General features: G+C 39.1%; 1 protein-coding gene across 1 annotated transcript; it reads right to left on the bottom strand.

Moving 5' to 3' along the window:
- Nucleotides 1-1,079: 1,079 nt before the first annotated feature.
- On the bottom strand, nucleotides 1,080-13,705 carry LOC144629774 (uncharacterized). The gene is given in 7 exon segments (XM_078487983.1): nucleotides 1,080-1,912; nucleotides 8,243-8,491; nucleotides 8,605-8,886; nucleotides 9,158-10,254; nucleotides 10,256-10,521; nucleotides 10,629-10,651; nucleotides 11,089-13,705. Coding segments are annotated over 7 exon segments (5,367 nt in total).
- Between the last annotated feature and the right edge of the window lie 2,260 nt (nucleotides 13,706-15,965).

Below are 15,965 nucleotides of genomic sequence, written 5' to 3'. Positions count from 1 at the left end.
GTGCTCCATATGCAATGGCACATCACTATGGGAATACTGCATCTCCAAGTTCCTCGTTTTCTAGTGAAAATGATCACAATTTGTACCAGTTTTAGAGAGTGACTGGCATGGTATTTCTAGAAATGTTGAGTTCAATGATAAATTCCTTAAAGTTGTAAACTCGAAACTTTTAAGGATGTTGAAATTTCCCCGTCTTTCATGTGCATGGGTTGTCAAAAGCTTGAAATGTTGAAGGATTCTCATTTGTCTTTTTATTAAAAAGTAACAAATAACATTTCTAAGTCTTTAAATAATATGTTTAACTCAAAGTTTTTTTTTTTATATGGAAACCTCAACATGGTTGCTGTTACAAACCTCTGATAAATAGATTGTGTTTAAAAATTGTAAGCTAAACACTTGTCAGTAATGGAGTAAACTCAATTAAATATATTTCAAAAAGATTAAGCCTGGTTTTCACAAGCGACGCAAGCAAAAGCGCAAGCACAAAAAAGGAAAATTTTGATCCTTTTGCTTGTGCTTGCCACAAACACAAACAAAAACACTAAAAAGCAATGTGCTTTTTCTTGCGTCGAAGCTTTTTTACGGTTAAATTACAGCTGTTATCCTTGCGCTTGTGCTTGGGTTGCTAGTGAAAACCAGGCTTAATGCAAGTTCCGTTTCTTTGACATCTTACCACCTTGTATGTGTAATCAGTTACATTACGAATGATAGTAAACAAATATTTTTCACATTTGAACTTGAACTTTCATCTTAAGATTAAACGCAAGAGAATGAGCTTCACAGTTTAGTGCTGCTGCTTCACGAATAGCTACTCGAACAAGTTCTTTAGCAAATTGAATGTCACACCAAATTGTTACTTTTAAAGAGAGATTGATGCTAAAAGATTGACAATTTGTCAGAAATCGGATATTGACATCTGAGGTTTTTATTTGTCAGTTTAATAACCAGTACGGCAGAATGTTGTGGGTAGCCTTTGGTGGAGTATTCGCAGTGTTTGTACAATCTGGGAATTGTTGCATCATAACTTGTTAACTGACTGTCTAGACTGCACCGGTGCTTTGACCTTGGCGGGTCATAAACTAAGCAGCAAGGGTATCTCTGATATCTGCACCAGCTTGATCTTCGGGTGCTGCTCCATCCACGACTATGACTTCTGGTTCGTCAAATCCTTCTCGTAGCCAGTGATCAAAAAATGGTTCATTGCGCATCTCGCATATGTTGTGAAGTACACACGAAGCTGCCACAACCTTGACAACTCCCTCCACTTCCATATCCACTTTCTTTGAAAATCGTCTGAACCTTCCCTTCCATCGACCAAACGTGTTCTCTACAGTCATTCGGGCTCTGCTCAAGCGGTAATTGAAACGTCTCTGAATACGAGGAGTGTTGATGTTTTCAGGATAACCTTTCGTCAGCCAACTTAACAGGGGATACGCTGGGTCACCTAATATGACAGTGTGGATTTCTTTAACAAGAATTGACTCTTTTAGATCTGGTGGAAACAACTGGCCACTAACCCCAAGGGTGTATAGCTCGGAGTTTGAAAACACTCTGGCGTCATGTACACTACCAGGCCATCCAACAACAATGTCCCTGAATAAGTAACAACTATCAACAAGTGCCTGCATTACAATACTGTGAAATGATTTCCTGTTCACATAGGCCGAAGGATTTTCTACAGGTGCCGCAATTGGGATATGAGTGCCATCGATTGCACCGGCACACATGGGGAAACCCCATTTTTCCTTATATGTTTCAACAATACGATGAAGTTCGGCACCTTTAGCAATTGTGAGATATTTGGGCCTAAGTTTTCTTAAGATAGCGTCGGCAACTTCACGAATACAACCACAAAAAAAGCCTCTGGAAACGCCAAACAGATTCGCAAGGGATCGATAACCATCTGTTGAGGCTAGAAAGTACAAGAACAAGGCTACCTTTTTCTCCACTTTAAGTGTAATACTCCATAATTTTCGAGCTTTTTTAAAAGTTCGCGGACACCGTACCTCACCGATTTCGCTGAAATTTGGCATGCAGTCTTGTTTTAGGGTCCTAACTACCAAATGGATATTAAAAAGTTTCAATTCTTTTTATTTTGGAAAATATCGAGAAGGCCGATTTGAAGCGTCCGTGACGGCCCGCCAACATGGCGGATCGAAGGTGTTCTTGTTACTTCGACACTGAACCTGCCGTCACAGTTTCTCGATCATACTTGGTATAGTTATGAAGAACTATCTTTCTTCTTTCTATATATCAAAATAGATTCGGCAAATGTTGAGTTTGGATGATCAACGGCCAAGAAGTTCGAAGGTATGTTAACGATGTTTTGAACAGTCTCAAATTTACTACAAAATAAAAGGCTTATAACTCCACTGTTATCTCGATTTAGAACAAGCCATTTACCATGAACAAAGCTTGTTCATTGGTGAATTGATTCCATTAATAAAAAAATTGGGGAAATGTAACCGTTAAGAATAAAAAATTATGGAACCTCTAGTAAATTGGCCATTTCAGCGCCATTTCAGCGGATCAGCTCATTTAACAGCAAATAATCGGGGGGAAACATGAAAGGGTTACAGTCGTTTATAATAAGCAGTTTCCATGTATTCTTTGCTTATCTTAAACAAATACATGATCTTTGCCAAAGATATGGCGATTTTTGAGCGTACGATCGTTTCTCCAAATTTTTATGTCGGCAACTTTATTTTATTTGTTGTCGAGATTATACGCTGTTGTTATTCAATATTCGTTTCACAAGAACTTCTGTTGCTCGCATTTCCCAAATCACTGTTTAAGAAATTGCCCATTCCGTAACAGGGTCATTCTTACTTTTTCTTTAAAAATTACTAGGAAAGCAAGAATGTCATAGAACGGTTTTATACTAGTGAAAATACCTGTCACGGACATAACTTCAACTGTTTGTGTTATCTGGCTGTTTTCACAAATATGCAAATTAAGGAATTCTTAAAGTGCCTATCTTTAACTATTTCACGCTTAAAGATTCCTCTAAATCTTTTCGCCTACCTTTTGGCCAAACGAAGTTTTGTGTCTCCAGGCAGAATGCTCGTTATCAGCAATGAAAGTCGAAGAGATACAGAAGCTCGAGTAAAATTCTAACTGCTGTGAAATGAACATCGTTTGAGCTTGACGTGTATTTATAGATTGCTCATTTAACAGCAAATAATCGGGAGAAACATGAAAGGGTTACAGTCGTTTATAATAAGCAGTTTTCAGGTATTCTTTGCTTATCTTAAACAAATACATGATCTTTGCCAAAGATATGGCGATTTTTGAGCGTACGATCGTTTCTCCAAATTTTTATGTCGGCAACTTTATTTTATTTGTTGTCGAGATTATACGCTGTTGTTATTCAAGTATTCGTTTCACAAGAACTTCTGTTGCTCGCATTTCCCAAATCACTGTTTAAGAAATTGCCCATTCCGTAACAGGGTCATTCTTACTTTTTCTTTAAAAATTACTAGGAAAGCAAGAATGTCATAGAACGGTTTTATACTAGTGAAAATACCTGTCAGACATAACTTCAACTGTTTGTGTTATCTGGCTGTTTTCACAAATATGCAAATTAAGGAATTCTTAAAGTGCCTATCTTTAACTATTTCACGCTTAAAGATTCCTCTAAATCTTTTCGCCTACCTTTTGGCCAAACGAAGTTTTGTGTCTCCAGGCAGAATGCTCGTTATCAGCAATGAAAGTCGAAGAGATACAGAAGCTCGAGTAAAATTCTAACTGCTGTGAAATGAACATCGTTTGAGCTTGACGTGTATTTATAGATTGCGCTCGAGCTCCGTTAATTAAGTTTATTCATTTGGCGATCAGATAAAAATCAATGAATGATCAGAGTTATTAAAGTCCATTTCTAAGCACGAGAGACACGGAAGTTTGTTTCAGAAGCATTTATGCATAGAAATACCGGTTTATTTTTGAGCGGTAAATCTGCATTTATAATAGCTGGGAGTTTGGGGTGTTTTTTGGTGTTGTTTTTTTTTGAGGGGGCTCGGGGGGGGGGGAGGGGGGTGTGGAAGTGGTGCCTTCGTATCCTCTTTTGTTCTTTTACACAGTGGCCTGAATTTGGAACAGTTCGGGGAATGGATTATCAATTACTCTTCGTTATGCCATGTCACCCCTTAATGTGGGAGCGCCGCGCCTCAATTCACGATAAAAAATTTATGGCCGCCCGGTCCATTTATGTAGTTCTCCGCCAGGTCTCTCAATAGGCAGGTTACGAGCCTAGTGGCCCATCAGGCCGGAGCTCATACCGGTTTCCGCAACGTGAAGCGACAACGAGTATTTTTTACTCCACCCGGATGGGATGCTATTCCATCGCAGGGTTACCTCCCTTCCCGAAAAGCTAAAGATTGACTGGTAATCATTTTTACACCTGGGTAAGGAAAGGGACTCTGGGAGTTGAGAGGCTTTCCAAAGAACTTAACGCATTGTCCCCCAAAAGCTCTATCCAGGACTGTTTGGTCCAGAGTCCAGCGCAGTGACCATTATAAAAAAAAAAAAAAAAAAAAAAAAAAAAAAAAAAAAAATTTTTTTTCCCCCCCCAAAAAAAAAAAAAAAACCAAAAAAAAACCCCCACAAACAAGCGCCACAAGTACCATATAATAATAGGCCATCACGCTCCCCAACCGTGTAAGAAAGTGCAAAAATCTGCTTGTATAAGCCCTGGGGTTGTACAGTTTGGTACGAAATGTGGGCTTTTAAATGTGGTAGGTCTTATATCCGTGGTTGGGGTGCGGTGGCTTAAAGCAAAATTAAAAAAACTTCTTGTTTTCAGAAAAACGTTTTTATAAACTGATTTGAATTACATTAATGAATTATAGGGACAGTGTCACCAAAATTTAATAAAATTTAAAACTCTCAAGACGGTAACCTGGTAGGAAAAAAGTGGCCTTAAACTTTGACAGTTGACTTGGAAGAAATATATGGGCCTTGAATTGGGAGGGCTTATGAGAGAAAAGGATAAAAAGGGGAATTTCACAGAATCTGCTCAACAGCGTACTCTCGAGCAGCTTTCATTTATCTGCCCACTGTCTTTTTCTCTCTCCAGGTTTTAGTAAGGCCAGACCGCTATGAGTGGATTTACAATTCATATTAACACTTTTTGAGATTTTTAAATCCCGGTTCGAACTTTGGGGGGATATTGCGTTGAGTTCTTCGGAAGGCCTCTGTACTATCATACCGTATTTACTCGAATAAGCGCCGCCCCTGAATAAGCGCCGCCCTCGAATAAGCGCCGCATTTCGGACAAAAAAGTTAATAAGCGCCGCCCCCGGCGCCGCAGTCCCGATGCGGCGCTTATTCAAGGAAATCTGTTTAACTAGAAACAGAACTACAAAGCAACTCTTAAACAAACTTGGACATTTCTTTCCATCAAAAGCGACGTTCTGCAGTTCAAAGTGCTTGTTTTACCGCTCAGTTTTTCTATTGAACATTCTTCAGTACAATCTTCAGCAAGAGACGACTTTTGGCAATCAGGGGACCCTATTTTAATAAATGTAAAGGATTAGATTCTTTGTGGCGTCAAACTTTTTAATAAGCTAAGCGCCGCCCTCAAATAAGCGCCGCCCTCGAATAAGCGCCGCACTGGAGGCGTAAAAAATTTAATAAGCGCCGCGGCGCTTATTCGAGTAATTACGGTAGTCCCTTTTTTCACTTAGGTCGGCGATAAGGACATACGTGATGTAAGTCATGACGCATCACGAGAGGTGTCCTTATGGAGAGGTTCGACTTTAATAAAAAAAAAGTCCGAGATAACAAAAACAGCCAAGTTCTCACCTGCTTTTTTTTTGTAAAAAATCTGGACGAAAAACATTTGTATCTTTTAACTTGCCCTAAAAAGAATTGATTCGAAATTCATTTCAAATCAATGAGGAAAATGTGTTAGCTTCACTGTTATTATGTTGTTCTTGCCGCGAGTAAGCCACGCCTTCTTCGAACACGATAATTACTGATGACACAAACGTAAAGTCATGTTCATTTCAAAATCAGCTCGCATTATGCTTATTAACAGATGAGCTCTTTTGTTCAACATTCAGACCACTGTGTCAGAGATCTAAAGAGGATTCGGAGGCACCACTTCCACCCCCCTCCCCCCGCCTTCCTACAACAACACCAAAAAAAAACACAAACTCCCAGCTATTATAAATGCAGATTTACCGCTAGAAGCCGAGTATTTTTTAACCGCGTCAGTCAATAATAAACTGGTATTTCTATGCATAAATGCTTCTGAAACAAACTTCCGTGTCTCTCGTGCTTAGAAATGGACTTTAATAACTCTGATCATTCATTGATTTTTATCTGATCGCCAAATGAATAAACTTAATTAACGGAGCTCGAGCGCAATCTATAAATACACGTCAAGCTCAAACGATGTTCATTTCACAGCAGTTAGAATTTTACTCGAGCTTCTGTATCTCTTCGACTTTCATTGCTGATAACGAGCATTCTGCCTGGAGACACAAAACTTCGTTTGGCCAAAAGGTAGGCGAAAAGATTTAGAGGAATCTTTAAGCGTGAAATAGTTAAAGATAGGCACTTTAAGAATTCCTTAATTTGCATATTTGTGAAAACAGCCAGATAACACAAACAGTTAAAGTTATGTCTGACAGGTATTTTCACTAGTATAAAACCGTTCTATGACATTCTTGCTTTCCTAGTAATTTTTAAAGAAAAAGTAAGAATGACCCTGTTACGGAATGGGCAATTTCTTAAACAGTGATTTGGGAAATGCGAGCAACAGAAGTTCTTGTGAAACGAATACTTGAATAACAACAGCGTATAATCTCGACAACAAATAAAATAAAGTTGATCCGACATAAAAATTTGGAGAAACGATCGTACGCTCAAAAATCGCCATATCTTTGGCAAAGATCATGTATTTGTTTAAGATAAGCAAAGAATACCTGGAAACTGCTTATTATAAACGACTGTAACCCTTTCATGTTTCCCCCCGATTATTTGCTGTTAAATGAGCTGATCCGCTGAAATGGCGCTGAAATGGCCAATTTACTAGAGGTTCCATAATTTTTTATTCTTAACGGTTACATTTCCCCAATTTTTTTATTAATGGAATCAATTCACCAATGAACAAGCTTTGTTCATGGTAAATGGCTAGTTCTAAATCGAGATAACAGTGGAGTTATTAGCCTTTCATTTTGTAGTAAATTTGAGACTGTTCAAAACATCGTTAACATACCTTCGAACTTCTTGGCCGTTGATCATCCAAACTCAACATTTGCCGAATCTATTTTGATATATAGAAAGAAGAAAGATAGTCCTTTATAACTATACCAAGTATGATCGAGAAACTGTGACGGCAGGTTCAGTGTCGAAGTAACAAGAACATCTTCGATCCGCCATGTTGGCGAGCCGTCACGGACGCTTCAAATCGGCCTTCTCGATATTTTCCAAAATAAAAAGAATTGAAACTTTTTAATATACATTTGGTAGTTAGGACCCTAAAACAAGACTGCATGCCAAATTTCAGCGAAATCGGTGAGGTACGGTGTCCGGCCAAAGTTCGAATCTTATAGACTATGACAATTAATGAACGAACCTCAAAAATCAGATTTTGCATGTTTGGGCGAAATTATTATTTTGTCTGCTCGCCAACAAAAAAATGCAACAGTGAAACTGCCCTCTGTCGCAAAGAATCTTATCTGTTTAGTCATTTTCTAATCAAAACAATCATATTTAGCCTTTGTTTTGTTAGCAACATGGATCAAAATAAAGCTTATTACACAAGAATTTCTCCAGTTCACCATTGCCATAATGGCGTCGGTTCGTTCATCGAGCATTCATTGATCATTTTCAACACAAAGTCAAGTACCTGAACCTTTATTCTGAGGATCATGTTGCTGTATATACACCTTCAGTGGCTAATTTCAGCATATCTGCACAAGTAATAGCAAGCTTAGCATCTTTAACTTCACTGAGTCGACACTGAGAGGACTTGAGTCAGCAAGCCACGACAAGGGACGTTTAGTTTTCATCTTGGATTGAACAGAATTTACGTTGTTTTACTGCAGCCGATAGCACTACTCGCTCTTTAAGAAGTTAAACTGTCTTGATGTACTAGTTTAGCGAAGAATCGCAATTTCTCGAGGAATTCTGTCCCATTTTGATTTCGATCGTGCAAAACCAAAAAGTATTATTATTAATGGTCCTGTAACCATTTCCATGTTGGAGACTGGATCTTGTGACGCTGCTGTGTTACCTGTGGCTGTAATCATTCTTCTTTGTCTCCAAAGGGCGAGGAATGAAGCGGCAGGAAGTGCAACGGCGTATGCAACAGCAATATACGCCACAATAACCAATTTGTTGTACCTCCGAGTGTCACATTGAATGCTGTAATCGTCTTTTAGGTAGCTGTGACACATGCTCTCTTCGTTATCTCGACAAATCTTCCGGCAGATCAGTGGCAGTACATTAGCTGTCTTCAAACATGTACAAACAGAGCTCTTTGCTAGGTTATGATAGCAGATACCTCTGTATATACTCAAATCTCGATTTCAACAATTGAAAGTGATAATAACTCCCTTTGTTTTCCACGATTGGATTTTATGTTCTTGTACTCGCCATCTTGACGACTTCCGTCTTGCACTACGATCATGCTACCATCCCTTTTTTCTTCAAAGCTAACATCAACAACCACACTGTCCTGCACGGCGCCGATAATGGTGGGCATGTCTGTTTGTCCTGTCTGCAGTTGGTCATCGAAAACATTCGTGCCAGCCATGCCGCTGATTTCACCTTGTAGATCGTTGAGAGGGAGAAGCAGAGCCAGACAGCAAGAAAAGGACCACCCTGGTCTTTTCTTCCACTCCATGAGGTACCCAAATAGGTGGATGGCGTACTGATCTAAAACAATTAAATTGAATATTTCATTTTAATCGAACAAAGTTTTATAGTACAGGAGGTGGACAGAGATCGCTGGGCCCTTATTTGTATCTAACGGTCACTTGGTACAAAATAACGCCTTGACGTGAGGGCAATCGACGCTCTAGTACAACTTATTGGTACTTACGTTGTCCGTATTTAAGAAAACGTTGATACTTTTAAAAGCCACTAAGTAGTTTCCAAATGCTTCACTAATACTAAGAAAGCATGCATAAAAAAAGCCTGTTCTTACCAATAACTTGTCCGATGACTAAAGTATTTGCTCCAAGTACCAAAATCTTGAACAAGAGGGCATCCACGTACGTGTCGGTGGAGGTCTGAATATTCTCTGCGGGAATTCTGCTGACAGCTCCAACTCCCAAGTTGACAACTGTAACGGCAAGGGACGTCGCCATCAATCTGTTCTCGGTCACGTCTTGTATAGGTCTGTGCGAAGAGAAAAGCATTCCATACATTCCGGCCATTACCCATGCCAAGCCAATGTAGGACCTGCTCTCCTGCCCCACAAGGATCAGACCAGATGTGAGGATCACCTTACGCGACATCTCCACCAGTTCCCAAAACCACGTACGTGGCTTATAATTTTCAAAAAGAAACCTCAGTCCTGTAACCATTTCCATGTTGGAGTCTAGATTTTGTGATGCTTTTGTGTTACCTTTGGCTGTAACCAATCTTCTTTGTCTCCAAGGGGCGAGGAATGAGGCGGCAGGAAGGGCAATGACATAGGCAACAGAAATGTACGCCACAATAACCAATTGCTTGTACTTTGGAGTTTTGCATTGTATGCTGTAATCGGCTTTCAAGTAGCTGTAACACATTCCTTCTTCGTCATCTCGGCAAATTTCCCGGCAGGTAGGTGGCAGAACATTAGCTGTCTTCGAGCATATGCTCAGGTAAGTCACGTAAAGAAAGAAAAACAAATTCCTGTAAATAACTTCTTTTGTCTGTGACACTTCCTCCAAGCGTGGATTTCTTGATATTATCACTTTACAAACTCCATAAGCGACACCAGAGAAAACCATAGGGGCAGCATTAACTGCCATCGTGGCAAATAGGTTTCCAAAGGCATCCACGTGTAATCCTGGGTAAAGACAGTCTATTGGAGCTACCTGAAGTACATTCATCTGGAGTATCTCTGAATACTTTCCAATAACTTGTAAGGAATCTGGCCATTTTATGTAATTGAACGCTTCCAGTAAACCATACGTGACCTGATGAAAGCCAATGACGACCTTAAGCTTTGAAAAGAACATGTCAATAAGAGAATGTCCTTGGTTCTTTCCGACCTTTTTCTTGCTGGTCCACGCCACAATTATCCCGATTATCAAATTGTCCCACAATCCACCTCTTAGAAGGACATTGCTTGCACGTTTGCAGTTGCTTATGGTGACCAGAGCTGCAAACCCCACATAGTGGACCTGCGTATCCTTTTCCACAGGGAGAATCTAAACCACCTTTGCAGGAACCTCCTATTGGACACCTGTAAGATGTTGAAATGGAATACGGATATTGTATGCTGAAAACGTCTAATGCTGGTGAAGGGGCCAACAGATTTTTGATAAAATATTTGTAGCGATCTTTGTGTGTCTCGTTCCGCTTTAAATGTTTTACAGTCTACTTTTTTATCCCCAATGCTGTACAGCAAGCCAAGCAGAAATACGAAACTGCATGAACGGCGGAACATATCAGTGGCGGATACAGACCTTCAGGTAAGTGAACTCCGCCACTGCATGATTAGATAAGATAAGATAAGATAAGATAAGATAAGATAACTTTATTTATACACGGTTTTTCCATCAGTCAATTAAGTTACTGGACTATCTACCTATCTAACTAACTACAAAAATTTAATAACAACAAATTCAAAATAACAAAAGAAAAGTCTGCTTTTCATGGAGGCCGTGTCTAAAATTTACTTAAAATTTAGATATTACTTTAAACTGTGCCGACTTAATTTAGATTTGAAATCGGCCAGTGAAGATGCTTGTCTTAGGTCTACAGGTAAGTTGTTCCACAACTGAGCTCCGCTGTACGAAAAACTTTTCTTTAGATAATCAGTTCGAGGTTGTGGAAGAACTAATTTGTTTTCGGTATTCCTTAAACGATAAGCACTAACATCGTCACGATATACGAATCTTGATCTCAGATAATCAGGAGTCATACCATGTAATGTTTTATACATTAGGATAGACTTCTGTTCCAATCTTTGATAATAGAGTCTTCGCCACCCCAGTGTCCGGAACAAATCATCTAAATTACTATCATAGCTCGCAGACATTAGGGTACGAGCTGCGCGGTTTTGAAGCCTTTGCAATTTTTCAGCAAGGCCCTTGTTACAGCTTCCCCACACTACGTTGCAATAATCAAATTGTGGTTGAATAAGGCTATTATAAACTTTGTTTAAAATATTAAATGGAGTGAGATGCCGAATTCGTTTAATTGCACCAATGGCACAAGCTATCTTCTTAGAAATGTTTTCAATATGACACTCCCAGTTTATATTTTGATCAACATAAACTCCGAGGGATTTAGCGGAGGTTACTTGTTCTATTGCGTTCTCATTTATAGTAAGAGAGGGACTTTCCGTAAATTGTGATAACTTCTGCCTTGATGCAATAAGCATAAACTCAGTTTTCGTCATATTTAGAGTAAGCTTGTTAGCAGACAGCCATTCGTACACATTTCTCAGGTCGTGATTAAGGCGATAATTTATATGCTCAATGTCAGTGCTAGCAAGTGTTAGGCTAGTATCATCTGCGTACATTCTGGGTTCCGAATATGTCAGACAGTGTGGTAAGTCATTAATATATATCAAAAACAGAAGAGGTCCCAAAATTGTTCCCTGGGGAACACCACATCTTAGACATTTCGGAGTTGACTTACAAGAATTAATATGACAAATCTGTGTTCGATTATCTAAATAAGAAGCAAACCATTGATGACTGGTCCAACAAATCCCATAGTATTGCAATTTTCGCAACAAAATATCGTGATCTACTGTATCAAATGCCTTTTTAAGATCTAAAAAGACTACGGCATTAACAAGACCACGGTCTATATCCAAGGCCCAGCTATCTGTAGCTTCGATAAGTGCGGTGAGCGTGGAATGCAGTGACCGAAAACCAGATTGATGACACGAGAGAAAGTTGTTTTTTGTTAAATAATGATAAAGTTGATCGTAAATTATCCGTTCAAAGACTTTGGCCACAACTGGAATTACTGATATTGGCCGATAATTCGTCGGATCAGAACGCTTCCCAGAATTTTTATACAATGGAGTGACTCTGGCAGATTTCCACTCATCGGGAAAGATACCCGTCATTAGGGATTGATTAAATATATGAGTGAGAGATTCCGCCAGTAAATCAGGACATTCCCTTAGAAGTTTCGCTGAAATATTATCTAATTCTGTTGCCTTTGACCTACAAAGCTTTGATAGTAGTGCAAAAACACGTGTAGGTGTTGTTTTTCCAAAAACAAAATTTTTATCAGTTTCGGTAAGAAATTCGTCGAAGGATTTATCAACTTCTGTTACGTCTCCACTAAGGCTTGGCCCAACTTCTGTGAAAAAGGAGTTTAGCATTTCTGCTATATCTGTTTGATCTTCAGAATTTACCCCACTATATTCCATTTCATTAATAACAGTTTTATTGGATTTTCGTGAGGTCAGTTCATTAATTGTTTTCCATGTTTTCCTTTGATCCCCACAACAATTGTTGAAGGCATTTTCATAATACGCTTTTTTAGCGTTGTTTATTTCCCAATTCACTTGATTTTTAACCATTCGAAATTGGTTCCAAATAAATGGATCCTTTGTCTTAATAGCCTTTCTTTTGAGGCGGTTTCTGAAATTCATCCGCTTTTTTAAAATAGTGGTTATCCATGGTGATTTAGAATCTCGTGTCCGTTTGGTCTTCATCGGTGCGTGCTTTTCACATACATTCAGGAATAATTCTTTCCACCTCCTCCACATATCATTAGGATCATACAATTTCTTTATATCATCCCAGGGTTGGGCTAAAATATCCGCGTAGATATTTGCGCTATTAAAATGTTTAAACTGTCTATATGTTATCAAGTTAACTCCTTTGGAGAAAGTGGGAATTGAAATTTTTCGATATGCATAAACTAAACTGTGATCACTTATGGCGACATGAGACACCCCTGAACAATACACATTCTCTGCCCGATTTGTGAAAATCAGATCAATTAAAGTACTTGTAGTAGGTGTAATTCTGGTAGGTTCATTAATGAGTTGTTCCAATCCATAAATATCTGTTATGTTTAGAAGAGCTTTCACATTAGCATTGTCTTTGGATTGCATGTCACAATTTAGATCCCCCAGGAGAAAATGTTCTACGTTTTCAGAATCTAATTTGCCTAATAATGTGTTTACATGCGCGAAAAGTTCATGGGGTGAATTTGGAGGTCTGTACCATGAAGTAATAACAAAGGGTTTTGAGTTATGTTTACGAATTTTAATTGATATAATTTCCAAGAGCTGACTGTCCAAATCTGTACGGACAGAATAGCTTATGTTTGAACGAATGTAAAAACATACGCCACCACCAAACCTGCCATTTGTTGACCTGTCACGGCGGGTTATATCATAACCCTGGACTTTCACATCCTGATCAGAAATGCTCTCATTTAGCCTGGTCTCATTTATGGCTAGAACGTCGATGTTTTGATCATTTAGAAAAACGCGAAGTTCATCAATATGTTTCAAAAGACTGGTAATATTCAAACTAGCCATTTTAAATCCACGACACTTTGGCATTAGAGTATTTGACCTGATCCGGACGCTGGAGGTGGCAATAAGATTGGGTGTCGGCACAGTTGTCAAGTCAGAATTATATCAATGAACTATATTATTTACAAAATTACTCGCTAAAATAGCAATACCTTTCTTGTTAAGGTGGAGTTTGTAATTGTTCAGACATGTTTCGTCGATGTTCAAGTGTTCAACAAAGCCCCAGCCATTTTGATTACAAAATGTTTTCAAAACTTTGTTGCAGTCCTTTACTTTCTTCTTGAGCGATTGTTCATCTGATCTTTGTGTGATTGCAGAAATGGTTACACTAGTGTTAGGAGAGTTTGTAGCAATCATATTTCCTAGGTCGACGATTTTCTCCGCCACATTCCGAGCAGAGGATGAATTTTTCAGATCATTTGTTCCGACATGGAGGATTATCGCCTTCGGTTTTGTAGCCAAGCTTGGTTGCAGATAATGCTCCATGTCTGTGGTTGTAGCACCAGGGAAACTTCTCACAGTTACGCGCCGTTTAGCTGCCCGACTTAATAAGTCCTTGCGTAAACCTTTGACAATCGAATCTCCAGCAATGATTGTGCCTTCATTGGGTTTTTGCTCCCCTTGGCTGTTCTCACTAGTATCGTTGTTTTCCGTTTGTAGTTGCTGGTTCTGGGAACTAGCTTTGCCTTTCTTTTTCTTTTTCCCTCGTTTAGGGTTATTGGACTTGTTTGATTTAACGGGTTGCCAGTCGGCAGAAGCAGGTTGTGGATCGTGTGATCCTGACGATTGATCGGCAGAAGCAGGTTGTGGATCGTGTGATCCTGACGATTGATCAGAAGAAAGTATTTTGATTACTTCAAGGAGGCTAGCCCTTTCTTTCTCAAGATGGTCAATGGTAGATTCATAAGTTGTGCATTTGAGCCGCAGTTCGTCTAGTTCTTGTTGTAGTGGCCGTAATCCGTCTCTATTAGTTAGACTGGATTTAATGCCGCTTATTTCGGACCAGACCTTTGCAATTTCTTTAGAGAATTTCTCACTCAAGTTGTTAATTAGTACTTCGCCAGTGTTGAGGGCATGTTGAGCGTGTTCGAATGATTCGCTTTCGCTTTCGCTTTCGCTTTCATTCTTGTTCTCGTTCTCGCCCAGAGCAACTTCATCAACTTCAAAACCTTCTCTCACAAGCGAGTGATCGTTTCGGGTGTCGGCAGTCGCTGTTGTTGACATTAATCTCACTTGTTGATGTTCACCGCCTGTTGAATGTTCGTCGGCGAAGTGAGTGTTGTTGGTTTCGTCTGGTGACTCGGCAGACTTTTGATTTTGAACTGCTTGTATGGTCCGAAGAAGTAAATCTCGAGTATAATCCACCGCTTTTCCTTGTACGAGAAGGGTTTTGGTCTTCGCGTACAGATTGAAAGTCACACTTGGAGTCTTCCACACAGTACACGTTCCATTATTAGACTTCGCTACGTCGTCTGCTAATAAACCAAATTTTTGGTATAGAAATGACTCAAAAAGCTCAACCGAGCCATTCCATTTAAACTGATTTTTAGCATTGATAAAAAGCAACGAATTGGTTGGTTCCTCTGTCGCACATTCCTCTATCGCACATTCGGTTTCCTCCTCCACTAAAACACGTGCGTCTGTACTGTCGTGAATTGTAATAAACGTCGTGAATTGTAATACCTGTCGTAAATTGTAATAACAGTTGTCGTGAATTGTAACAGCTGTCGTAAATTGTAATAACAATTGTCGTGATTTGTAATAACCCACCTATCGCAAATTGTAATAACACATTGCCGTATATTGTAATACTCCGAGCTGTCGTAAATTGTAATAACCCATTGTCGTGTTTTGTAATAATCCTTTAAAATGAGAATTAGCAATCATACAGAAATCTGGTTTTTGTTTTCCATAAGGAAAAACAGTTAAAGATTTCGTGGTGTAAATTTATTTTCCTACTTGGTATCGTCATGAGGGTTATTCAACATTATTAACCAACTACTCGCCAGAAGTGCGAGAAATTTGCAGCAAAGCACGTTGTAAGGTAACGTGTAGTTACATTTGTTATTCCTCTAGTCGGTTTTTAACAAGATGTTGGTCTTCATTTTTGTGAGGGAAAACGGTCTAAACATATTTTCATGATATTTAGCTTGTCTTTTAAGTGTTGAGCCACTCCACCTTTTATCTCCCTTCGGTGTCGTCTGACCGACTTAAATTTTCACGTTAAAAAAAGTAAAACCAGCTATGAGGAAGATAATGACGTAGTCAAACAAAACAGATTAACGGC

This window comes from Oculina patagonica, chromosome 11 (assembly GCF_052425735.1).
Source record: "Oculina patagonica isolate OP01 chromosome 11, crgOcupat, whole genome shotgun sequence".
Classification (NCBI taxonomy): Eukaryota; Metazoa; Cnidaria; class Anthozoa; order Scleractinia; family Oculinidae; genus Oculina; species Oculina patagonica.
This window is presented reverse-complemented; position numbering and strand designations above follow the sequence as displayed.